At 43.4% G+C, this 27,708-nt stretch overlaps 1 protein-coding gene and 1 long non-coding RNA gene across 4 annotated transcripts in view; one reads left to right on the top strand and one right to left on the bottom strand.

Annotated features, from left to right (window-relative positions):
- Nucleotides 1-853: 853 nt before the first annotated feature.
- siah1 (siah E3 ubiquitin protein ligase 1) overlaps nt 854-27,708 on the bottom strand; it is a 32,810-nt gene continuing 5,955 nt past the window's right edge. The window contains exons 2-6 of one of the 3 annotated variants that reach the window (XM_075470677.1): nt 16,271-16,327; nt 5,826-6,136; nt 5,553-5,734; nt 3,625-3,921; nt 854-2,874 (exon numbers count right to left, since the gene is read on the bottom strand). In XM_075470677.1, the coding sequence (XP_075326792.1) occupies nt 2,503-2,874; nt 3,625-3,921; nt 5,553-5,734; nt 5,826-5,931 (957 nt within the window). In that variant the 5' untranslated portion in view covers nt 5,932-6,136; nt 16,271-16,327 and the 3' untranslated portion in view covers nt 854-2,502. Of the gene's footprint in view, nt 2,875-3,624; nt 3,922-5,552; nt 5,735-5,825; nt 6,137-16,270; nt 16,328-19,885; nt 20,779-27,708 lie in introns of those variants that run through there. The other 2 variants (XM_075470676.1, XM_075470678.1) reach the window with 2 other exon arrangements.
- Nucleotides 7,757-12,264, top strand: LOC142384432 (uncharacterized). The gene is made up of 2 exons (XR_012770056.1): nt 7,757-8,400; nt 9,155-12,264. It is a non-coding gene; the product is annotated as an uncharacterized LOC142384432 (long non-coding RNA).

Here is a 27,708-nt window from a genome sequence, read left to right as displayed (position 1 = left end):
ATATTCGCGAACAATGGCTTTTATTTATTTTTAACAGCATCCCCAGTACATACAACCGTCGACTTTTCCTTTGCTCTGCGCATTTCACGGAGTACAGTTTCACAAACCTTGGTTTTAAATGTGTGTTGTGCCATATTCCTGTTGTAAGAATTGCACGTTAGCTCTGGCTTGTTCATCTAAAGGGAATGAGCTAACCAGCCAATCAAGCAACGGCAACCGAATAGCGCCAACACCTACCTGCATTTCATAATGAGGTTGCCAGATAAGCTCTGAAACGACGCCAATAAGGGCAAACGACGCATTCTAAACCCAGCATAGTAACAGCTGTTTCAGAGAGCCTTTTAGGGAGGTTCTGAGCCATTACAGACCCAACCAATTTTTTTTTGGGCTACATATCACATCACAGAACAAGGATTAATGCCCCATTCAACCATTCTCTATCACCTTTACGTTGTCTGACTTAAGATTTCCTCTGATCATTAAAAATCCAAGTGTGAATGTAGTGTCTGATATTTACATTGAATGGTATAAAACACAGTCTCACATAGGGAAAATAAATAAGTGTCCTGATAATTTAATTCGAACAAATAAAAGACTAAATAAATTCATCTTATAAATGAATATCCCATGGGGGGGAATTGTCTTCTAAATTGAGAGGTTACCGTGCGCGAAGAGCTCCGCGGGCGAAGGGTCTTAAATTCCCACGTGTGCTGGGTGGGCCAAGATTTCGGCATAAGGACACAGGGAAAGATTTGTTATTTTTCTTGAAGGTATTCAAGAAAAACGCACGTGAGCACCGAGCGTGAACAGAATCGCGGAAAGAGGTGAATAACTGCAGAAAAAAGGCACCGAGTATGAAAAAGATAGATTTATTTAATGACAAATTAAAACAGACAGAAGTCGTGGAGTTTGAGGGAGAGCAGCAACATTACCGAGACTCCACGTGAGGAGGGGGGAGGGACGATTGACTTGACCTCCCTCCCCCCCGCACAGACGAACAGAAGGAAAACAAAGACTTACCACACAAGAGGACAAAGAGATGAAAACAACCCAACTCTGGAGAAAAAAAACAGACAAACCTTCAGAAGAACGACACAACTTGCTCTTTTTTTGTCTTTTTCTTTTTTAAACTACAAACACTGAAGTTTAGCCACAAGTTTTACAACTGCCTTTAAGTTTTCGTTTTTAAAAGTCAATACAAAAAGAAATTAGAATTGTGATCATCTCTATTCAGTAATAACGATAGCAACTTTTTAACGGTAGAAGCCGTCCCTCGTTCCAGGTTGGGTGGGCGATGATCGGGTGGGCGACGGAGCGGAAATGAGAGCAGAGCCGAGGGAAGGAGGAGAAAACGAGCAGGTTTTTTATCCAGATGTTCACCTCTCACACACAAACAAGGAGGTCTTTGCTCCTTCCATACAAAAAAAAACAAACAAAACTAAAACGATTAAAAAGAAACGACAGACTAACGAAATAAAAACCAAAAGAAAACTGAAATGCAGTGTTTTTTTTTCCTTGTTCTGAGAAACAAATCGTCCCCTCAGTCAGTCCTGCAACACGAAGCACAGCTGGCTCTCTTTTCTGTGGCAGAACGCCGCCGCTGCGTCCACAATCGTTCCTGCTTCCTGAATCCACACAGTCCCTTCGGCAAACTATTTAACGAGCGTCTTCAGGACCAGAAGGAGACCAGAAGGAGACCAGAAGGAGACCAGAAGGAGACCAGAAGGAGACCAGATGAGCTCGTGTGGTCGTTTTTCATCACGTGGATCCTCGATCCGGAGCGTGGCTGCGTGGTTACGGGCGCTAAGGCCATCCGTGTCCGTGGATGGCGGTTCCAGTCCCGGCCTCATATAAACCTCCAGAGGTGTTTTTTTTTTTTTTTTTTTCTTTAAATGGACTCTGGATTCCAGTTTGTATTCGATAGCAGCCACAGTCGCCCCCCCCCTGCATGAGTTGGAGGGTTTTTGCGTAGGAAAGAAAAAAACAAAAAAAAAAACGACACAAACAAAAAGAAAGCTAGGTAGCTGGCTAGCTTCTTAGCACTGACCAGGCGTAGGTGTGTGGATGTAGCTGGAGCCGTCCTCCGTGTGGCTGTCGGGCTCAGAGCGGCGCCCAGCCTCCACAGCTGTAGTGTCTGAAATGTGTGAGCGGGGCTGAGGCGGCGGAAACCGGGAGGAAACCGGGAATAAACCGGGAATAAACCGGGAGGACCTTTGTGTTTATGAGCGATAGAGGGCCGGACTGCTCGGTGTGTGTGTGAGTGTGTGAGAACAAGTCGAGTGCCATCACTACACGGTTGTGTCCTTGTTTTTAAACGCACTTCTCCAGTCATTCATCCATTCATTCGTCTCACCCCCCCGGGCCTCCACAGCTGTCCCATCAGACAGTCCAGTTCCAGAGGGAGGGGGGGGGGAGGGCACTGTGAGGTCACAACTGATTTGACCCCCTTAAAAAAATGCCCCCCAACAATCTATAACTTCAGCGACCTTCTCTTGGAAGTTCTCAGCACATGGAGATGGTGACGTTGATGCCCAGGTTGCCGTTTTCGGCGAACAGCTGGGCGATCGACGTGTCGAACACCAGGCAGTCGCTGTTCATGATGGCCGTGGCGATGCCTTCGTGGATGGAGCGGGGCGTGGCCTCCCAGGTCAGCCGGCGCCGGTGCCCGTTCAGCTCCAGCCGGTAGGCGAAATTCTCCGCCTGCTTGCGAGTTCCGATGAGCTGCACGATGGCGAAGAACTGCTGGTGCCCGTCGTACTTCTCCTGCTTCTCCAGAACCAGCATGAAGTGGAACCCGAAGCAGGACTGCATCATCACCCAGTCCACCGCGCCCGGCAGGTTGATGTCCGTCGCCAGGAACACGATGTCCTCCCCCTGGACGCAGACACGGGGCACAGGTTCAGTCACTTCTTAAAGATTACTCACATCACAGTTTGTTCCCAGCAGGGACAACGACCACAAACTAGTTCAACAGTTCCCCTGGTTGGCCAGCAGAGGGCACTCTTATAATTCACCTTTAAAGGTTAGAACAGATTTTATTTTTTTATTAATTACAGCAGAGTAAGTTCTTTCTTTTTCTTTTTGTATTGTTGTTGCTCTCACCTGTAAATGACTCGTACTTTGTATGGTTGTTTTTCTCACTTGTAAAGCATTCATATTAACGCAGAATGCTCGTTAGGGCATATAGAGCGAAGAAGAGGATTGGATTAGCGGAAATATGACGTAAAGGTGCAAAACAGTGACTGAAACTTACAAAGATCTAGTCAGTGGAAGAAGAAACAAAAAGAGAGAGAGAGAGGACTTTTAACTGCATATAATATACACCCCCTCTGTGTTTGTTGAGTTTGTATATGTCAAATAAAAAAATAAAAAATCAGGTATTAAAAAAAAGAAAAGAACATTTCGTAGCAAACTAGAAAGCTTATCTGAGATTTAAGGTTAGAGGATTTCTCACCTTTGTTGGGTATCCAATAATGAGACCATTAATAAAAAATAAAAAAAAGGGTAGAACAGAACATCTGGATCTCATACTCAGAGCTGAGCTCATCTGCATTTTAACAAGATCCCGCCCCGGCTTCTAAAAGGTCAAACACCTGCGTACAGTGTAGTTTGTGAGCGTCTGACCTGCAGCGTGGTGATGGACTTGTGCTGGTGCATCAGGTGAGGCATGACGGCATCCAGGGAGCCCTGCCACTTGCAGGAGGCGCCGGGGCAGGGGCAGGAGTACGGCCGGAACTCGCACAGCTCCTCGTGCTCCGTCTTGTCGGTGTGAGGCAGCGTGACTTCGCAGCCCGACGAGGCGTACTTGCAAGGAAAGAGGACAGAGTTGGCCACCTTCTCCATGGCCAGGTTCCTGATGGAGCCCAGGGGCCCTCTGCAGGTGGGGCAGCAGGTGAGCTTGGGCCGGCAGTTGGAGCATACCTGGGAAAGCAAAAGGTTCGCCTTTTCAAACACGACGCGACACAAGCAGATGTGTAGATGACAGCACGAGTTCATCTGGAAACGTGAGTAAAATTCTCTATTTTTTTTTTTTTTGTTTAAAAATGTACACTCTGGTCAGTTATAGCCAGGCACAACCTTTCTTTCTTAACCTTTCTAGACGATTTACACATTTATCCACCATTGAAGCCAAACCGTAACAGCGCACAATGTTCTTTGTTTAATTGTATTGCTGATATTAAGCAGTGGTCGGCCCAAAACTTTCTTCATTTAAACCAGAGATACTCACTGCGCGGCTCCCCAAGCTGTAATTGGTGGCTCTCACTCGCATAGTAGCTTATAACAATATGGTAACAATAACAATATTTTTTTTCATATAACATACAGCGAATACTGCACAGTATTAAGTATTTTTTTATTAAGTTTGTGTTTTTGTAGTATTAAGTATCTTTATTAAGTATTAATTAAGGCTTAATGGTGTTTCCTAAAGGGGGCTTTGTTAAACCTGGCAACGCAGCCCGCTTAAACCACCGTCACACTTGACTACAGAGCACGTTAGCTCCTTTAGCCAGCGCGAGATGCAGGCACAATGGATCGGTTTTTAATTAAAAAAAGGGCAAAAACCAGCACAGAAACCATGCTCATCCTGAATGTCTCACTATGATTACAACAACAAACTACAAATACAACATGAAGAAAGTCGAGGACATGCACGCCAGCTTCCGCTCATCCCAGTATTAAGGTAAATGTGGTCTTGAATGAAAATGTATTGGCTGTGTTTTGTGGGATGTTTTATATGTAGAAATGCATATTTGCAAAAGGGGACTTTAGTATGTTGTGGTAAAAGTGGCTCTGCCCTTGATTTTGCTGCCAATGTAGCTCTGATGAAAAAAAAAAAAAATAGTGAGTATCACTGCTTTAAATGATGATAAAACTGAATGCATTGTGTTTGGGGACACTGTGACGGCCGGCTTTGGCACCTTGTCTTCAAAGCTTAGTTCAACTGTCAGAAATCTGGGAGTGACCTTTGACCTTTGATCTGAGGTCGGACAAACAAATTAACAATGTTGTCAGGACTAGTTTTTTCCAGCTGCGTCTCCTGATCAAAGTTAAAATGTTTTTAAGTCTTCATGACCTTGAGAAAGCCATCCGTGCCCTAATAAGTTCAAGGTCAGACTGTTTTAATGCGCTTTATGTGGGCGTCTCCCAGTCTTCTCTCAGCCGCCTTCAGCTGGTGCAGAACGCTGCTGCCCGTCTTTTAACCAACACCAACAGACGTGTGCACATCACTCCTGTTCTTAACTCCCTCCATCGGCTTCCTGTCCTTTAGAGAACTGATTTTAAACTTTTAATGTTGGTTTTTAAAGCTCTTTATCTTATTCGATTTTGTCATATTTTATTGCTTTCACTGTTCTTTTATTGTTTTAATTTGTTTTTACTTATTCTTCTCTTTATTTATTACCTGCTGTAAAGCACTTTGGTACGCCGTAAGGATTGTTTGTAAAGGGCTGTATACATTTTATTTTCTCATGATGAGAATAATAAGAGGTGAAAGTCAGCAGAACAGCTGGTTTCCTGCCTGGACGAGGCAGGAAGTGGACAGCCATACGTACCAGGTGTCCGGACTGACACTGCAGGATGGGGGGCAGGACATAGTCGAAGCAGACAGGACACTCGAACAGGCTGGCCAGGTCGCTGTTGGAGGCTGTGGTGCCTGACAGGGTGGGCACGCGCTGGGAGGGGGGGCACTTGGAGGTTCCTGTGGGCAGCGCGGTGGCAGTCTGGCGACTCATTTCTAGTAAGCGAGAGACGAAAAAGCCGTGAGGACGTTTCCCCGCCTACATCCCAGAGAAAATGTCTGATCAGAAAGCTTCTTATTTACTCACTGCATGTGTGTGAGGTGGGCAAATGATCACATTTTAATTCCAACTCTGACCCATGATTATGAAAACAGTATAATGGAGCACAAACGATCATTGCACCACGTGTCATGCTGCTCGCCAGCAGCGAGCTCCGCCCCTCAGGACAGAGACCGGCTCAGCTTCACAGTTTAAAAACACATGCACACTGACATCAAAACGTCCTGAATCACATTTTTTTACTAATGAGAAAATTATTGCAACTTCCTAGAGTGAAGAAGAAGAAGAGTTCAGCTGGGAATCTTCTGAGCTGGACGTGGACTTTGAAGGCGAGGACGCTGACGAAGAAAACGCAGACTTAAAGGAGTACAAGTTAAGGTGAGTCACATTTTTTATTGGAGAAATCATTACAGCCTCATTAAGACACGGAAAAAAAAAAAAAAACTCAGATGTGGTTTGTGTGTCTGTGCAGAGCTGCTGTTTCCTATCGTGCTGAGTGGCTGCCATGGCAACTGGTTTGTGGGTAAGCATGGGATGGCCTGTGGAGCTGAGACAAGACAGAGCTGCTGCGAAGAACGAAAGGGAGGAGGGCGATGAAGCTGACGGCATGGCTGCAGGAAACAGGGTGGGAAACAGAGTCGAGACGATGGGCAAATCAAAGCTTTGAGCAGATGGAAACGAGAGAAGAGGTGAGGACAGGAGGATGTTTCTCAGGTGGGAGGTGGAATGCATGTTCCTCCGCCTTCTGCTACCTGGCGCAGCTTTTTATAGGCCTTCCACAGACAGGGAGATGCAGAGCTGAGAGGAGAAGCTGAGGATAGGACGCGTGGGAGGTGAAGACGAGAGGGGAGAGTCGGCGCAGCCATACGTACGCAGACAAAGCACCAGCTGGGAAGCATTTAGTCCTGGCAGCGCGATTCGCCAAAGCTCGCAGCTTCTTTAAAAAGGTTGAGGAAGGCTTGCCACATTTTGGTTTGAAATCTTTAAAACTCTTAGCACAGCTTACAACACTACTACTTCTCCGGATCCCCTTTTGGCCCTATCAGGTTCCCCCCTGCAGCCTCTTGCATCTAAAGTTATGCAAATTGTTCTTGCATTTGCCACTTTGCTGGCCAGGCGACTCATACTTCTCAATTGGAAACACCCTCAACCTCCGTCTCACAGCAGGTGGGTGAAAGAGATGCTACTGTCCATTAAACTGGAAAAGCTCAGGTTTTCCCTCAATGGTTCCTTAGGTCCTTTTGAAAAAACTTGGAGACCGCTCTTAAACTATATTGAATCTTTGACATCTCTGCCTGACTGTGACGACTGAGCCCCCCATATATTTATTTATTTATATTTTATTTTATTTCTTCATCGTTGTTGTTTTTTAAAACATTATTATTTAAATTTACTAGTTTACTTTGTCATTTTCCGTATTCATGTGTTTGTTGTATGTGTCTTGTAAAAATTATAGAATGGTAGGCTTCTCTGTTGCTACCTGTGAAATTGCTTCCAATAAAGAAAGTCTATTAAAAAATAAATAAATAAATAAAAAAAAGGTTGAGGAAGAGCTCTTGCTACCGGCTTTCTGGATGTTGTAAAAAAGTAACAACTCATGAACAGGATGAGTTTTTGATTAGCTTTTCACTAAAATCTCATTTCCCTGCAGTTCGACCACTCCGACAGTACACAAGAATAATAACAGCGACGCTTCTACCGCCATCTTTCTTTAAAGAAAACATCGACTGGCTCCAGTTGGAGGCCCCATTATCTGGCCGTCTCTTTGCCTGCCTCTAAACACATCTGCTGCTATTAATAGAACTTCTTAGCCGGCTAGCATGCTAGCAGCAGCAGTAAAGAGCAGCAGGACCAAATTGGCTCAGGACATTCGGCAAGGCCAAGGTCACAGTCGGCCGAAATATCCACCAAGTTACGGTCGCAACTTAAAATACAAAAAGGGGTTTAGAACTAATGTTATGGTAAATTCGATGTCTGCTAACCATTTGTCTTTGAAATGACACCTTGTTGTAAAATCCACTGTCTGCAGACATGTGTCTGTTGATTAACACATTGACAATAATCATTCAAATGACCATTGTCTCCGGATTCTGCATCTCCCCAAAGTGCGAGACTTTCCCCCTGGGGGTGTGGCAAGGAGACAGTTGGAGAATACACACGGTGTGTTCTTTCAGGTGTCACCTGAAAGTCCAAACCCTCCTCTTTCTGTATAAATGCTTCTGATTTCCTTTGTTCTGGGTCTCTTCTCACCACGAACGCTGACTGGTGAGGTTTGGCCTCTTTTGCAGAAGAAATAAACACGTGGCCGGCCGGCACAAACATTGAAAGTCTCTATTTCACTTCTCATCAGATGTAATAGGAAGGTAAGCAAAAACTTAATAGGGAATTAAGACAATAATTCCATAACAATTTGGCGTTGTCTCGGCAGGATTCACGCGCAATCGTCCGGGGCAAAACACGGGAAGCGATTGGCCGTCCTGAATTATATAATTCAGCCTCTGAACGTCTGTTTAGTTTTTAAGACGGGAGGGCTTAACCGTGTATTTGTCCTGAATCGTTGCCGCTGAAGTCCAACGAACATAGATCAGCGAAAAACCATCTGGTGAGTACTGAAATATTGACTTCTAAATTATTATTTCAAATTTGGGTTTTAGCATTTCCATTTCTCATGATCTTAGCAGGTGGCAAAGTTTTTTGCTGCTTGTAAACTTAAGAAAGACGAAGCAGAGGATGTTAAATGTTCGTAAAACGTTTGTCTAATGTAGTTTTTTGCTGCTTGTAAACTTAAGAAGACGAAGCCGGAGTGAATGTGTTTGTACGTTAAATGTTGTAAATGTTTGTCTAACGTAGTTTTTTGCTGCTTGTGAACTTAAGAAAAACGAAGCAGAAGAGTGAATGTGTAATGGTGAATGTGTTTGTTTGTAGTTTTTTGCTGCTTGTAAACTTTAAGAAAAACGAAGCAGAGAAAAGTTAAATAAATGTAGTTTTGTTACTACTTGAAGAATAGTCAGTCGTACGACGCTTCCTAGTTGGGGTGGGAAGCAGGGTCCCCGTTGAGGAGCGCGGCCTCCGGGGAGGGCCACTTGTTGACGTTATGAGAAAAGAAATGTGGGGGGAAAAAGGTTAAAATATCTAAATGTTTGGGTTCCCAATAGGGGGTCCCTTAGTTTAAAAGACATATCAAAGTTAGAAGAAAAACTGAAGAATAGAGAACAGGAAATAATAAGACAGAACAAAATTCAAAGAGAGTTTACTAGAAAAAAAAAAAAAAAAAAAAAAGGAAAAGTGACATCTGTGTGGAAAATCCAGCTGGTAACTAAAAGCACTTCTAAAAAACTTTAGTTGTTTGTCCAAAGAAAACACTGTACTAAAACAGCCTTACAGGAGATCTCCAAGTCACTGTGGACTGTCGGTAAGTATGATGTTTTTCAAAGTTTGTGAAAATGTTATCATCACTCCAAAATCAGACTTTAAACTTTGTAATTCAGTTAAACAAGAAGCCATCGATGGAAAACCACCATTCTTTGAGTCTCTTAAGACAGCAGGAGTCATTGTCTCAGATGATGATTCTCCAAAACACACACCTTTATTTCCTGATAAGAAGATAGAAGAGATAAAAAATCAGCCAACACAGTGTCAGCCAACACAGTGGTGTGTTTTTCAGGGTCTGCAAGCAGGTAATGCAGCCAATTAATACAATATTTGTATCAATGGTCAACTTTTTCATACATCTAATTTGAGGCTCCAGGTTTACACAGGAAGCTAATTCTGGTTTGCTTTCAACTTCAGCACACGAGGCCATAAATTCACACGTCTGTTTCAAGAATACTGTGAAAGCCAATGAAGCGCTCAGACAGTCTTGAATCCTTTGTTTTCTCTCCAGACACTACTTCGTTACAATATGCTGATGACCTAAAGATTTGCATCCCACTTTGCAGGTCTATTCTGATGTTGATATTCTATTCTCACACTAACAACTCAGATCCTGTCTCTTTCAGGAAATGCAGGCGAGGATGCCGCTGGCTGCAAACAGAGCGACATTCCAACACACTGATTTTGTATCAATTCCTGTTACCATTTCCAACTTTCTTACAGCAACACAGCCCTTCGCCACACCACAGGAAAAGACGCTCCAGTGCCACACAGAAAAGGAAGCTGTGTGATGTGGACCTGACGATAAATCTTTCCTGCCTAAACATTTCTTTCCTCACTTGGCATAAGTGACACATGGGTTGAACCATGTGTCAAAAGGGGGGAAGAATAATGCTATAACCCAACACTGTTTTCACTAAAGGATTTTCAGATTTTCTTCAAGTTTCATCAATCATGAACGGTTTGTGCAACGCATAACAGGTAAACAAAACGATCACACCCACTCACCCACCACAGACAGACCATTTGAACACCTGACGATAGATTTAATAATTGCTTAGTAATAGATCGACATGTGGTCGAACTGAATTGAAGTATTCCCAGCAAAATACCAAAAGAGGCTCTGCTAACAGAGATTATTCCCAGCTCACTTTGTCAATTCTGCAATAACCCAAATTAATACATTTCTTGCTATTAACCTCAAACAACATTGTTTATAACACCCTGCCAGAAAATGACACTCTAAAATCAAATTAGCGTAGTGTTGTGAGGAAACAGGACTGCCAGGGACAAAAGCCTATTGTCCTTATGCATATTAGAATAAGGAAAACATTTAACATACACATAGACCTTTTGCAATTCTTTTTGTAACCAGGCCACTCCATTCCACTCACACAAGGAAATATGTTAAAATATTGCAAAACTTATTCTGTCTATCTGTGTCAGCAGGTAAAATCACCACCAGCTTCCACTTCACGCCATGATTGCCAGCCTGACGACTGAGTGGGGGTGGAGGGCCTGAGAAGGAAGCACCGGCCTTCCAAATGATGACAGAGAACGACGCGGGTCCACGCCAACCACGGAAGGAAGATCCCCGAGGCAACGGAGGAGCCAAGCTGCCAACCGGAACGACAGAGGAGGAGCAGATGACACATGGACGAACGGCACAAGGAGGAACACACGCCGAGGAGGAACAACACGAGGACGAATGGTGCAAGGACGCACAGACGCCAAGGAAGATGGATGACATCAGGAACGAATGGTGCAAGGACGCACAGACGCCAGAGAGGACGACGCAAGGAATCAACTCAATAAACGCCAACTAGACGTGTTTCAACAAACTACACCATGGCACGTATTGGTGTGGAATTAAATATCCAAGCTCGGGTATACACAAACAACTCAGTTTTAGTCAATGGGTCACTCGACCCACATGGCTCCCAATTTAACATGCTGGTAGATTTTAAGACGGTCAAGCGGACCTCTGGAACTGAAGACAACCATTCTGATGAATATGAGAACATTACCAGCATCATCAAAAATATGCAAGATGCCATTCAACCCCCACTAGCAGTGAATGACTTTCTAGGCTAAAATCTTAGAGCCAAGGATGGCCATCACGGTTTTTAATAATTGTTTTCTTTTTGCTCTGCATCTTAATTCCATGCGTGTTAAAATGGCTGTTTGATGTGCTCATAACAAAGATGATTTACTCCTCCACGTATGTTCATGTGTATGCCAATAAGGCCGACCAAAATTCAACCTCTGTTCACATTCCTGAAACCAAATCAGACTTTGATGATAACATTTTGTAAATGTTTATTTTTATTTTCTTTGTTTTGCTTTGTTGGTTTGGTTTTGTTTGTTTGTTTTTATATTCCCATTATTTTCTCTCTTGTAGACAACCGCCAGGATGATATATTTTTCAATCTGTGTGAATTAGTGATAATAGTTATGACTATTTTTAATTTTGTTCCCTTTCATTTTTTTAATTCCTTTTTATTTTTCTTTAAGGTTGTTTTGTTTTCTGTTAGTGATTAGTTCTACTCAATTGAAAGAAAGTGGTTGGTGATTTCTAATTTTTATCTTTTTAAAATTCAATTTCAATATTGTTTTCCTTTAGTTTTTACATTATTTCATTTTATTCTTCTTAGTTTATTCTTTTTATTTTTTCTTAAGTTTGTCTCCTATCAGTGATTAATTGAATCAAAAAGGGGGGAATGTTATGGTAAATTCGATGTCTGCTAACCATTTGTCTTTGAAATGACACCTTGTTGTAAAATCCACTGTCTGCAGACATGTGTCTGTTGATTAACACATTGACAATAATCATTCAAATGACCATTGTCTCCGGATTCTGCATCTCCCCAAAGTGCGAGACTTTCCCCCTGGGGGTGTGGCAAGGAGACAGTTGGAGAATACACACGGTGTGTTCTTTCAGGTGTCACCTGAAAGTCCAAACCCTCCTCTTTCTGTATAAATGCTTCTGATTTCCTTTGTTCTGGGTCTCTTCTCACCACGAACGCTGACTGGTGAGGTTTGGCCTCTTTTGCAGAAGAAATAAACACGTGGCCGGCCGGCACAAACATTGAAAGTCTCTATTTCACTTCTCATCAGATGTAATAGGAAGGTAAGCAAAAACTTAATAGGGAATTAAGACAATAATTCCATAACACTAAGTGACCCCCGTCAGGCATTTTTAGAGGTCGGCAGCCAGCTGCGTGTCTCAGGGGACGTCTCTGTGCCCGGGGTGTGGCAGATGCTACAGACTGCAGAGATCACTCATGCTGGCTCCGTTACCCAACACATTCACCTGAAAGCACTGGTAAATATAAACGCTGAGCTCAGCTGTCATTTATTCATGCGATGAACACATTTTGCTTCTCAAAGCTATGCGGTCACACATGTGAGCGGACGGATCCCAGAGTGGCTGCAAGGATGCAGAAAGCAGACCTGTTGTATCATCGAAAGGAAATTTAAAAAAAATCTAAATTATTTGCAGCTCAATCACGAGTGCTGTGACTTTTGATTAAAGAAAGGTTGAAACAACAGGGAAACATGTCCCCATAGAGGACAGAAATGACATCTGATTTTCAAGATTAACGTTTTAGACCATTTTCCAGCTTCAGAATGATTTTGGGGGGAATTTAACGTCTTTCTCACATGTTGGCGACACAACACAATAAGACACGTTTAATATCATCTCGAGTCTTTAGTCCCGTTTTACGCTAATTGTGTCGATCAGTGACGCATTCTGCATTTTCAAGCATTGCATGCGCCTCCAAACAGGAAGGAAGCATACGAGTGAATTGGCTCGAACAAAAAGAGGAGCAACTAACTGCATTACGGGCATGACAGAACGGGGGAGAAACGGGGGAGAAACGGGGGAACCAACTGCTGCAGCGCTCCATGGAACGGGTGCAGGGTGGGAAACAATCTGGAGTTGTGCTCTTAGAAATAGTGACCCTGGAAGATCTGGAGTCTTAAACTCAGGGACTTTGTCTTTAAATCTTTTTCCAGTTTTTTTCTCGTTTGCGGGAGGCTTTAGGCACATTTCAATGTTGAAACATCTTTAAAATGGCTCATAAGAGGTTGGACTTTTGCAGATTTGATCATTATTTTCTCGTAAAAAGGTTTTTAAAACACCTGCGTTACACAAAACCCTCCCGGTGCCGAACCACAGTTTCTGATAATCACGACTCGTCTGAGATAATCAGGTCAGTTTCATCCGTCTTACACCGACGATGGTCTGAATCAGGCTCGTCCAAAGTCGGTCCTGTAGGGCCGCTGTCCTGCATGTTTGAGATGTTTCCCTGCTTCAACGCACCCGATTCAGACCAATGCATCATCAGCAGGCTGCTGCAGAACTTAACTTCTCCAGTAACCGTAAATTCCGGACTATAGAGCGCACCTGAATATAAGCCGCACCCTCTAATTTTTACACTGTATTATGAGATATTTACACAGAAAGATGTTACACGTGAGGATTTTTAAACTTTTAATTAAATGCATATGATAACATAAACAAATACATACTGCAAATGCTTTATTTTTTGTGCCTGTAACACCGATGGTTTTAATTTAAATATCTATTGGTAACGCACAAAAACCTGGCGTAAATGCTTTTTTTCCCCCCCCTCTCTCCGAACAGTGCCTGTAACACGGCTGGAAAAATAAAAATCTTCATCTTGTTCAGCCAGATTGATCGCCTTTAATTTGATTTCCATATTGAGGGTGAGTACAAATGACTGATTTACAATAATTTAGTAGGGTAAGTGCGTTTGATTTATCTGCAATTTCATTGGACCACTGTGAACTATTCGTTAATTTTTTTGGTCTAATGTTATGAGGCAAAATGTTTCTGGCGGCATGAAAAAAAAACAAAGAAAACAAACACATATTAGCCGCACCGTATTATAAGCCGCGGTGCTCAAAGCCCGGGAATAAATTAGCGGCTTATAGTCCGGAATTCATGGTAATCTGAAGCAGGGAAACATCTAAAATCTGCAAGACCGACTTTGGGCATCCCTCTAAAACACAGAAAAGACAGAAAGATCGCTCCCGTCTTTTTTGTCAGCGAGTTGTTGCCGTCGGTTTCAGAGCCTCCACGCGATACGCCGCAGACAAACGTAGCTGGAGCCGTTTTAGCTGCCAGCGACCGCTGTGTGCACACCCCGGTGGTGTCGTCCCACGGACGCCAATCTAGGGCTGCAACGATTCGTCGGCGTTGCCGTCAAAACTCGATAATAGAAATAGTCGACAGTGAATTCCATTGTCGACTATTGTCGCCAGACGTGTTTTTTCCAACAGAGTGAGGCATCTCACTTAATTACAATCTCTGCCCAGAGTCGCACATGCACGATTAACGTCTCTGTCGAGCGGTAACGTGCACAGAAATGGTGGCGTCCAACACATTAGCTGCACGTACCAAAACTTCTAAAGTTTGGGAGCATTTCCGCCTGGATACGGCGAATAAAAACCATTACTTGCAAGGTGATGTACAAATATTTAAAGAGAAAGCACATCGGGCAGTTGAGCGAAACGGAGTCCGACTCGCCTCGGTAAGATCAAAGTAACATTCAAGCCAATACGTTTTGTTTTTGATGTAGATTGTACATTTTATAAGCGTTTTTTTTTAACGTTGTGCCAGAATCAGCTGCAAAGTTGAATAAAAGATGCATTTTTCATGTAAGTACCCATCTTTCTTGTGTTTATTATCATTTGCCACATAATTAAAGCAACTTCGTGCTAAATTTAAGAAAAAATTAATAATTAACCGATTAGTCGACTAATCCTTTCAATAGTCGGTGACTAGTCGACTATTAAAATAGTCGTTAGCCAAGTCGAGCTGGAGCCAATCAAAAGCCACAACTACTGCAGAATCCTTTGACGTGGGACAGAATGAAGATTTAGTGCCAACGTCATCAGGGAGCTGGAGGTGAGGGGTCTCTAGCTATAGACACAGAGGATTCAAAAGAAACTAAAATAGATCAGTGTCCATCTCAAGGCTGTGCCAGTCTGAGCTCAAAGTTTTCACACAGCGAGTCGGCGACTCCACGGGTTCTTCTTTCTCAGAAGAATATTTCTTTCTTTTTCTAAATAATATTTAGATATTATTTAGATATCTTTATACTTATATCTTTTGTGTATCCAAAGCCAAGAGCTCCTAAACTAGATTTCATTATGCATAGTGACAATAAAGATTGATTGATTGAGACGCATTCCAACATGGGTCACCCTGAAATGTTCCCGTTTTATTCAACATTACAGATGCAAACAGCGGCTAGGATATCTATCCAGTCCACATTCCAAACTAAAGTGTTTGGGGGGGGATAAACATAGCATCACTCCATCAGTTGGCACATCTAGAGGCACGGTGACACTGCTGAGATAAAAGCAAAGTATAGACCAGCAGGCCCCAGCAGTCTTTTGTTGCTCGTCAGAGGCTTAGAGGTGGCTTTTACAGTCTGAATTTATCGTTTACACGGATTATTGGCATTACTTCTTACAATGTGGAGGCAGAAAAACGAGGATTCTTCATTCGAGCGCCTTTAGAACTAAAAGAGGTAAACTAAGAGTGTGAGAAGGAAGAGGAAGCATGAGCACAGAGGTGGAGGAAGGATGAGCAAAGTAAGATGAACAAACAATGACTGAGCACACAGTGCTGGGTGCATTGGACATGCATCATCTTACACACAGCTTTACGTTTGAACTGATTCCAGACAGAGTGCTTTGATTTATAGAGGAAGTTGAACATGAAGAATCTCATTTATAAACCTCTAATCAACTCAAATTGTCAGGACCAGCCTTGTGATCTTCCCTCAGAACAAACCCTGCAGGTTTGGAGAGAAACGAGTTCAACCCCTACAACACCAGGAGGAAGAATCAGTCACATCAACAGTTCCCTTCTGAGGGTTTAATAAACACCCGCCTCGTATTCAGCTTTATACTTCAGTCTTTAATCAAAGTTTATATGGAGTTGAGGCCACAGGACACAGACACAGGAAATATAATGCTGTAAATAGTGTCACGAGTACCGTCACATGACACAACATAACACAGAATCAAGTAAAATCTCTCTTACAGAAGCAGATACTCACCTTCGTCCATAAGATTTCCAAATAAGGCTTTCGTCTGCTCTTGAAATGTGGGGACCTCTGAAAAAGACAAATAATAAACGGTAAACAAAAAGGTGAACCCCACCAACGTGTTCCCACAGTAAGCATGAAGTAATGTCTGCTGGGTTTAACACTGTGGCGCTCGCACACCTTCCCACTCCGGCAGCACTCAGTGGAGATCTGCTGCATTTGAGTGGACCGAATGATGCTCATTCAAGGCATTTAAGCTACTTACCTGCTGCTAAAGTAACGTACATTAGTACGAGTCTTCCGTCATTGATCCATACTGCGAGTCTGCCGACTCCAGCACCGTTCATACAAATTTCATAAAGCTCCATCTCTCTCTGTGCTTTCAAACGACTGAGTCAGGATCAAAATCCTCTCTTCAGAGCCGACCACAAACAAGTTAAACCGAATACCAATTCACCCCCAGATCCAGCCTCAGCCTGCTCTGAACACATTGTGCATCAGCCCACGTGTCAGGGCCGGTCTCCTGCTGCCTCGGATGAGTCTGGAGCGCCGTTTACCTGCAGCAGAGGCAGATACACGGCCTCCACGGACACAAACGCCACCGCTTCCACACCTGTGATGCAACCGTGATCTGGAGAGATCAGGCGAAACACTTTGTTTGACTTGTCAAATAAATCAATAATCACCCTGCAGCCATTTGAAATCCTTCCCACAGCATCTCCTGTGGGTTCACTTTCAGCCGGCAGAAATGTTCACGCCGTGACGGCTGCGTTCGACCAATCACAGGCGTCGCTGCGGGCTGCTCTGCAAAGCCAGATGTGAGCTGGAAGGCATTAGCATTAGCATTAGCAACAACTCCCCACACGGAAAATGTGCTGAGAGGGAAGAAGGAACAGACGGAATAGTTTAAGCTAGGACCGGACGATAAAACAAACCTCAAAATTAGATCGCCATTCAATTTACTTTGAGACATTTTCACCCGATCCGTCTACATACTCAGCTGTGCGTCCCTGAGCGGCTTCAGTCCACTAGTTGGCGGAAAAGGACCTCTAAGCTGCCCGCCGAGATATCCCTCCAAAAAAAAAAGAAAAGACCCACCAGCGCACTGATGAGGGAAACTGAGCAGAAACGTAGCAGAGCCACGAAGCTTTGGTGAGTCTGAAACTGAACTCAGATCCCACTACATCAGTGGCATGGAGGCCGTTTGGATCCAGGAAAAATGAATACAGACAGACAGGAAACCGGTTAATCCCCCGATTCAGGCATCACCACAGAGAGAATTATTCTTATTCTGAACCGATAAGAGAGAGAGGGCTCTGCTTTCTGTGAGGTTTTTTCACCTCAGTATTCAGTGTCTGCACAGTCAGCCCCGTAAAAATCTCTCTTACAAGTTGTAGAACATGAAAAGTTAACAACCGTCAGCACGAGGAGACTCTCTCCTGTTTTCCCACCTGCATGACTTCACTCAGGCATCAACGTTAACACCTGCCCCGAGCAGCAGGTGGGAGGTTTAATCCTCATCGGCCACGTGAAAAATAAATCTGATGCCTTCACTTATTAATCAGAAGCGTAAACTGTGCAGCTGTTAACCACCCATGATGCTTTGCACCAAGACCATCTACCAATCACACACACGACCAATAAGACTCCGACCCCATGGTGGTTATGATCGGTGGAATAAGCACCCATCTGGGGCTGCTAAGGCCAGGAGATGCTTGGTTTTACTTATCGAGAGTTACTAAAGCAAGAAATCATGCAGCATTAGCAGAATTAGCACAGCGCTACAACAAACTGTACTTGTTTCTTGAGTTTCTCGCATAATTAAAAATCTGTCTAAGTATTAGAGATGCACCGATCAATCGGCCACCGATTTAAAAAGCCAGTTTTATATCCAATCGGCAACTGTCGTAATTTCCGGTTTTCGGCTGATCAAGCTGACCCACATGCGCGGTGCGTAGCAGCTCAACGCGCCCAGAGAAACAGCTAAAAACTAGCAAGACTCAGGAAGAAAACATGTCACTGATTTGGACTTATTTCACTTTGTGCCAGGACGACCCAAAACACGCCGTTTGTAATGGTTGCAAGTCCAAAGTAAGCCGCGGAGGATCAACGCCTAAGACATTTGGAACAACAAACTTAATACGCCACCTGGAAAAGAAGCACCTGGGTTTGTTTAGCAGATATAAGGAGGACACGGCCGCTAAGAGGAGGGATGCAGCAGAGTCGCAGCTACCACCACAACCCTCCACCGTGGCTGCTGTGTTCCACATCAACACTGAAAAGTCCACCGCCACCACCAGGAAAATAATGGAGTTCATGGCACGGGACGACCAGCCGTTCAGCGTAGTGCAGGATAAAGGCTTCGTAAATCTGATGAAACACCCGAGTCCACGGTACAAATGACCAAGTAGGCGGTACTTGGTAATTGTTGTTTGAGAGCGTTTCAAGCCATATACACAAACTGTGTTAGTGTTTAAAATAAATCTGCTCAGGAGGCACTGTTGAAACTCTCACTATTTCTTATTTGTGATGTTTTATTCTTGAAAAGGGGGGTTATGACAGCATATAGCCTACCACTAGTTGTGGTTTTAATTGCAGTTATATAAGCAAAATGTTGTCTGGGTGAAGGGTACTTGTATTAAATTTGGGAAAGGGTACTCAAGCCAAACAAATAAAGTGTCTATTATATGATTATAATTATTTCTTGGATAGAAAATTGGTATTGGAAAAACCGGTTTTGGCAGGTCAGATCTCCTTAAAAACCGGAAATCGGTATCGGCCAAGAATTTTGCAATCGGTGCATCTCTAGTAAGTATAAGCAAAAGTGTCAGATTTTGATCTCAATGCTGTAACCGTCTGGGCGAGGTGCTCGTCTAGCCACGATAAACCGCCATCTGGTGTTCATCATGTAGGAAAACAAAGTTGAGCTGTTATGCATCTACAGCTCTGCAGTAACTGCAACTCAAGTCATTTCAGCAAGGAGAAGCCATGTCGTTTCACACCAAGAATCGGATCTTTAAGGAGGCAAAGTTTATGATAATATGACGTCAGTCCCCGAGGAAGACGCTAATCGTGAAAACATTTAGCTTTGCTGCATGAGCAGACCTGCCGAAGACAAAACATAAACACCATCTAGCAGAAACGCTGTTCACACAGCTGACAAAGAAGGAAAATAACACAACAAAGAAGCCAACATCGCGAGATGTTTGTGCACCGAAATCAGGAAAAAAAAAAAAAAACTGGGAAAAAAATTAAGCAGCAAAGAAGGAAAAGGAAGCAAACATCTGGCGAAGGAAAGAACGAGAGAAAAGGATCTGGAAGAAGACGTAAAAAGAGAAGGAGGCAGAGAACGAGCCGAGTTTCAAAACAGAGCACAACGAGGCAAAGTTCAGAGCGGCTTCCATACTCACCCACACACAAGCTATTCAACACACAGAACACACTTTCTGCCGGCCGGGCTCCCCAGAAACAAAGTATTAATTCATCAACTCGTCACAAACGGCAACAGCTGAAACGAGAGCAGGAAATTACGACGCTTCACCACGCCAGCTGCAAAAACACACCGGGTGGACGAGGGCCAGTACACCCTGAGCTTCATGAGCATCGGCCATTTTCAGGCTCATTCACCTTTAGCTGCGTGGACATTCCTGGTGGCTACGCACGAGAAGAGTCTGAACACGGAGCTCCAGGGCGGAGGTTGTAGTGCAACACTTGCCGGCTTTGATTTCACTTGGACCGCAGACATAGAGGAAGACGGTTTATGCAGCCCCTCTGTGCCACATTTCTCCGGCCTTTTCCATGGAAACCACACTGCTGCTGTTGCTCTAAACACACCGCAAAACATGGGATCATATTTCTTCCTCCTGGCCCCCCATTTAGGAAGCATGAGCTCGTGAGGGCTTAGAGCACGCCGCGCTGAAAGAATGAGGGCTGTGTGCAGACGAGGGCGAACAGATCCTCAATGGCCGGGGGGGGGGGGGCACAGCAGCTTGTAAGGGGATGGAACAAAAGAAGACCAAAAGAAGTCCTTTAGTCACTGGAAACGGCAGCCTACGAGTGAGAATGTCAAACTGAAGAACAACACGAGGTTGCTGGATGATTATGTTACCGGATGAAAACAGGAAAACTTTAGAAAGTCTCAACCTGCCACACTCTCCCTCTGCCTGCCAACTGCAACGTGAGCTAGCTTAGCCAAGTCATTACATCTCCTGCAACACTGGATAATCACCCCTCTGCCAGTTCCACCTTTCAGGAACCCTTTGGCACGCCGCTGCCTCGGCTTTTAACAGGTACACACTCCTCTGCAACCACTTCCAAAATTGCAGGTTTGCAACTAAAAATAATCCTCACAGCGAGAGGGCTGGATTCAATGAAGAACAAATCCCGTGCGGCGTTAGAGGCGTTCCCGCAGGAATAATCCTTCACTGATGGGAAAACAAAGCCCTGCCTCCCTGTGTCCCGAGAGGAAAGGGAAGGGAAAGTCCGAAGTAAAGCCTCTCCCCTCACTTCATCCCTCTTTGTCCCCTGGAGTGTGGTAGGTGTCACTGCTGCTGCTGGTGGGTGTGTTTGACTCAAAGACGGAGCTAAGCTAAGCATCCAATGTCAGTCCAAACAGAGCATGCTCACTCACAACCTTCCCCATTCCCCATTCCCCCCCCCGTACATTTCCTCACCCAAACCCTCCAAACATGACACTACACTTTTTATTTCACCGCTTTTATGGCTTCATTTTCTCCTCGTGTTGCTACACCTCGTTTTGTCTGCTTGAAACCTGCATATTTTGCCCCTTTCTCCTGCATGGACATTCTCCCTCCCTCCCTCCCTCCCTCCCTCTCTCCCTCCCTCCCTCCCTCCCTCCCTCTCTCCCTCCCTCCCTCCCTCCCTCCCTCCCTCCCTCTTCTTCTTCTTCTCCCCCTCCCTTCCTCCCTCCCTCCCTCTGTGGTTGTGCAAGTCTCAGATTTCAGCCCGTCTAGCTGCAGGCTGTACCACCAGCTGCCCTCGCTGACACCATACCTCACTTTCTCACTGCTTTTTCCTCTCAGTCCGTCCTGCTGATTTCCCCCCGTAGCTTGTGCAACACTCTAATGATTCATGTATAAGATTACATATTCTCAGTGCAAATGGGTGTTAAATCACAGGGAGTCCACTGCACGTTGTTAGTCAAGGCTTTTTGTTCTTGTTACCATTCCAGGAATGTCAAACGTTTCTCGTTTTTTGCCCTTTTTTTCCCACCAAAGCTGCACATACAGACACACCAACACATGAAAACACACAAAGCTGAACCGACCAGGGAGAGACACTAAAGTAAAAGCCCCAAAACACCGTCAACAGGAAATAAAGTTATAAATTGGGTTAATGCACAAAGAAAAAATGACAAAAATGGATCCTCTGTGATTCTGTCCTGTAGGGACGGATCTAAAGAAAGATGGAAACGACTCGCCAAACACAGAGGATGCAGCGGAAGTCAGTCAGTACGTCGACACGAACAGCTACTCTCCTCTGTCCCTGTATACATGTGCAGGTGGGAATCGATTAACGACCAAAGGCGGACGCCACAACGCCGCGGATTGTGTGAATGAAAAGACATCCTGCGGCTTCTAACTTTCTCTGAGGGAGATCATTCTGTCGAAGAAGCTGCGGTTATAAAAATCAGGATTTTATTAGAGCAGAGCGACTATCTGAAAATGCTTTAAAAGGTAGGGTAGGAGATCCTGGATTTTGAGTCCAGCCAAGCTGCATTTTGAAAATACACCGGTAAAAAGTCCCAACCCTTTTCTTCACTTTCCCCCCGAAGCCACGCCTCTAGAGTACATGAACGCGCACGAGCACGAAGGTGCTAGCCAAGCTGGCTCTAGTTTAGCTTCCTGCCAAGCTTCTGGACGCGTAATTCGTTCACGGAGCAGGGTACGCGCACAGGGGGGGGGGGGGGAGGAGGGGGAGGGAGGAGCAGATTGCAGTTTGATAGACGGCATCAGAATCCAATCATCGTTAACGGTCTGTTCAGTATGATTGGATACTGTTTTTCCTGGATTGTACGTTCTAGAGGCCACTAAAACTTTTCATATTTGTGTCAAAACTTTTAATTAATTGGTTGCAATGGGGGTGTGAAGAGTATTTCAAGCAATATGTAAAAAAATGCTCCAGAAAAAGAACCCCTACCCCACTTTAAGTGACCGAGAAGTGACATTTGGTCTCATAGATGTACACTTACAACTTTACTATTTCACAAAGGCAAGGCAATTTTATTTATAGAGCACAATTCGTACACAAGGCAATTAAAAGTGCTTTACAGCTACATAAAAATCACAAAAAGGCAATAAAATCATTCCAAAAAAACAAACAAAAAAAAACAAACAAAAAAAACCATAAATGTTTTGGAGCTTGAGCATTTGAGTCCAGTAAGCGTGAACTAGCACTGATATCCATCTTTTAGACCTTCAAACCTACATGTTTGTGTGTTATTTAAGAGTTCACTTTTGGGTAGACTACAACAATAATTAGCTTTTTTTAATATATTTTTTTATAGTATCATGTAAATGTGTTTACCGAGTTCGTCAGTATTAGAAAACAAGTGGCGATGGATTACCATAGCAACAAAATTATTCTTACAGACCATTTTATCTTACCGACTTCAACTGAATATAACAATTAATGTGAAAAAAAAAAAAAGGTTTTTCTGAAGTAAACTGCTGGACTTCCTTCAATCGTTTCACTACACCTGCTCACATTATGAGCCGACAATATAAACCGAGCAGTCAATCATTAAGCAGCAGGAGGAAAAAAAGTAGGGATACAAAGCCACCCCACTGTGACACACATGCCAACTGTGAGCTATAAAACAGCACCAGTGAGTCTAGCCCATGCCCAGAGTGTGTTATTAAAGGGGCAGGACGGGAGATGCAACAATGAGCCATCTGGACCAGGCAGCAGTTGACCCAAACACTTCATCACCTTCAGCCAGGGGTTCACAAAGGAGAAGAAGGAAGCCGTGCGGGGAAGACGCATTTACATCTTAACCGCGCTTTAGCAATGCAGATGTCTGAATCTTGTCACGCTAATAAAGCATCAATGCACTGAAATTGAAAAAAAAAAAAAAAAAAAAAAAGTGTGATGGTTGACAGGGTGGGGCTGTGTAAAGCACAAGCTCACATTTCCATATGAAACGTCGCCTGCTGTCTTCTTCTTCTACAGTCTCTGCTGCGACGCAAGCGGCCGACATAAGGCCAATAAAGCTTTAATCACATCAAGCCTTTGCTTGAAATGAAAATGTCAAATGATCTCTCAGAGGGTAGACCTCATCAGCACATTGGGGGGACGTTTCCCGTCTTCTGATTGGTTTCACAAACAGAGTAAATCCTGTGAAGATAAATACATTTGACATTTTTTCCCCCCTCATTGAGGATCCAGAGGGACTCTTCAACCCAAGTAAGCATAATGGACGTTAGCAGAAAGTCCAGTGTCTGCAGGATGAAGCCTACAGATCAACACGTGAGCAACATCATCACATGTGTTTTAGGCTAATCTCTTCCAAACTGTACTGCAGAGTGTTTCATGCACATCTGCGCATATTCTGTTTTTAAACACACAGCTGTCAAACGAGGAAAGACCAACTACTGTGAATTATGTTGGTCACTTATTTACTGTATTTTCCTTCATTTAACCTCCTGCTAACATCAACTGCGTTGCTGCACATCTGGAGAAGTGTCGCACAGCGTGCTGCGTTTGTGTTTAGGCCTAAAAAAAAAAAAAAAAAAAAAAAAAAAAAAAACTTTGGTTCCTATTGGTTGTCAGTTGATGTCATGGGTAAGTAGGGAATTTATTTTATTTTTTTATTTATTTTTTATTTTTTCCCCAGTGGCATCGAGTGATAGGTAGATTTTTTTAATTTATTTTTTTATTACAGCAGCAATGGATACTCCCAGCATGTTACACACACACACATTTTTATATGAACAAAATATGTAGTCGATACAACCTGGACCATTGGCATTGAAGACATCTCAAGCAATATTTCATAAATAAATGTAATAGTTTAGTTAAAGTGTCCCTCTGGTGTTCTGCGACTCATAGCCCTGTTGTCCAACATTACTGCCTGCTTCTACTATTCTGCCCAACACAAAACAATTGAAATATATATTTTTTTATATATTATGTAGCCTATATATATATATATATTCATAAAAATGATAATGATAGTATGATATATGATATGAAAAAGATCTTATTGTTTTGCAAAACATTATGGGCGTGAAAACGAAACTTAGAAAATCGGCTCGGCGCATGCGCAAAACCACAAAGTAGCAATTCTCGACAAGTAGGAGAAATCAACTGAACACCGGCTGCTGACACAAATGAACAAGTGCACTGCTTGACTTCTTCAAGGACATTTTCAAAAGATTTCCTACCCAATCTTACAATTTTGTTTGTCACGCTATTGCATGGAGAAACAATGGAGACCACGCATACATCCATCTTTCTCCCGCAACCATATAACACGCGTTACCGATCCAGTCTGCATGCAGATCTCACGTGAAGTCGTTGTTTTCCCGAGAGCATGCGCTCATCCTTGTACAGGATGAAGAGGTGCTGTACAGAAACGTAATTATAGTTTTCATTAAAACAAAAAAAAATGTATTTGTGTTCTTTTTTTTTTTCTTGTCTTCCCCAAGCTCATAAAATAATTTGGGTCGCACGTAAATTGACTGGGTCGGTCGGAAACCGGAACCAAAAAAAAATTTTTTTAGGCCTTATTGTGTTGGACAAACAGTGTCTAATTTCTAAAGGGTTTTGTTCTTTTCAATACTTAAATCTAAATTTTTTCTGAAAAATTAACCATTTCTAAGTCATTTTTTCCTCTTTTAAATAGTAACTCGTAACCCATTTCTTATCCGGTTACTTGATTAATCGATGAATTAACCGATAAAATACTCCATTACCTAAATAATAGTTTGCTGCAGCTCTAATTATCATCATTGCAGAAGTTCATCAACACAAAGTCTTCACGCCTGTTAGGAGCAGTGAGTGATTGCCCTGCACAGAAAGTAAATAAGGCTTGTAAATAAAGTAAAAAGTCTCCTTTTTTCAATAAAAAATAAATAAGAAAGACACAAATCTAACAGTTGCTAAATCTAAATCATAAACACTTTAACCCATCTGGTGCTTCCTGCTTGCATGACTGTGTATTGATCTGGTTTGAGTGCATTAGGAAGGAAATGACTGATGTAACACTTGGGCAGCAACACAAAGTATTTAAACTGTGGGAAACCTTTCAGATGGACCATAAGCTACCACAAATCTGCAGGTAACCGGGGGAAACCGCAGTGGCGTGGATTCAGGCTCACGTGTGTCCAGTTGGTGTCATTAATTCTGTGACAACGGATTTTTCGTTCAGGTAGAAATGTTGAGGTGATAAAGAGCTAACAGATACGGTTCTGCATGGCTTTTTAGTGCAGCTTCAGTAAACCACATAAACAGGTTCCCTCTGACTGTAACCTGCTGTACCTTTTACCCATGATGCATTTCAAACTCCCCGAGCTACATTATGGCTGTGATCGAAACCGCATACTTCTCCTACTACTCATACTAACTTTTTGAGCTAGTATGCGAGTTTGAGTAAGCGAGAAGTTCCCGGATGCATACTAGATTCTCTGAAATGTTGGGTATGCATCATGAGGTTACTCCTCATACTCAAACTACCCAAGATGCAACGTAACGTGATGTCGCCGATCGTCATTTCCTGTCAAAACGCCAGTTTCAAGCTAGCTACAACGAGGGTAGGTTCACTTCCTGTTTTCAAAACAAAAGCACCAATTGTATCGTAATGGCTTTCCCTGTGATAAAAGCTAACGGGTATTTTATTTTGTGAAAATAACCGGAAGCGCGTTGCTCACTGCAGCTAGCTTTAGTAGCGCCGAATTCGTGGGAACAAAATTGTAAACAGCCGGTATTTTGTCAGGTTTTCAACACGTTGGGGATCTAAACGACTACTTTCTCGCCTGAAAATGTTTCAAATGTTGCTAAAGTTTACAGAGTTTAGAGCTTAAGAGAAATCAGCTTCAGGCCGGCTGATTTCGGCTCGGGCAGGAGCCAAATGCATTGTGGGTAAACGCTCTGCTTACTGTCTGATCGATCAGTATGCAGTATGGAAGTATGCAGTTTGCAAGTATGTAGTATGCGGTTTCAAACACAGCCTATGACAATTTAAGACCAACATAGTCGGCCTGATCCCTGTGCAACAAATTAGCTGAGGCTCCAAATCAAGTCTCTTCACAAATATAAAACAGACACTATTTTGTTTCAGCGACTTCTCGCTTCACCAACCTCTCCAGAGCAGGAAAAACAACCGCCAAACAATGCTGCTAAACAGCTTGTTGCCATGGAGAAGCCACACGGAGCAGGGATATCGGGGCAAAGGCAAACCCATCCCCGACTCAGTGCACGTGCGTCATGCATTCACATCCACACGCTGAGACACACACACACAAACACCGAAGGGAAAGACTACAAAGCTGGGACTCCCTCTGGCATTAGTAACAGGGCTAGATTTACCTCGGTGTTAGAGAGCCACTGACTCACCTCTGTTTCTGAGTTTATCTCCTTCACACACACACACACACACACACACACACACACACACACACACACACACACACACACACACACACACACACACACACACACACACACACACACACACACACACCTCCCTTCTGCATGAGGCTAGCCAGGAACAGCTGTCATTGTTCTGAAGATGAGCCGAGCTAGATCTACTGCACGTGAGCTGCTGATGCTGTGCAGGGACAGTAAAAAAGACTCAAACGTCTCACCTAAAACAACGAAGCGCAGCACACGGCGCTTCATCGAAACAACCCTCGCCATAAGAAGGCTTAAAGTCGGATCAGAACTAGGGACTAAAAATGTACCCACTCGAAAACAATGTCTTTTGCCATGTGACACGGACAGGTGGTCATGTGACAGCCGGGGCGGCAGCAACAGATGTAGACCGACGGCTCAGATGGACATGAAATTAAAAATTCCAGACTAGATAACAGGGATGTCCCAGTCGTGCCGTTTCTGTCCCAGATATCCTTGTATTTTCGTAGTATTAAAACAAAAATACATGTAAAACACACGTAAAATGTATATAAAACCAGTGTTTTTACAGAGATATCTTAATTCTATTCTAAGTGCATAACATTAGCAAGTATTACAATGTAAATAGAGGAAATGTTTTCATTAAAAGATAAAATTCTGGCATAAAAAATACAAAAATATAAAACCTTAAAATAAGCACATAATTGAAAAAGTGAAATGTTCCATAATGACTCAAACCTGCCTCAATGCTGCTCCACCGTCCGTCTCATACGGGAAAATCTCCCACAGATTCAGTGATAGTGTTGATATGTTCAGTGTGTGTTAATTAGAAATAGCTTCAGCAAAGAACGTTTAAT

This window comes from Odontesthes bonariensis, chromosome 7 (assembly GCF_027942865.1).
Source record: "Odontesthes bonariensis isolate fOdoBon6 chromosome 7, fOdoBon6.hap1, whole genome shotgun sequence".
Taxonomy (NCBI): Eukaryota; Metazoa; Chordata; class Actinopteri; order Atheriniformes; family Atherinopsidae; genus Odontesthes; species Odontesthes bonariensis.
This window is presented reverse-complemented; position numbering and strand designations above follow the sequence as displayed.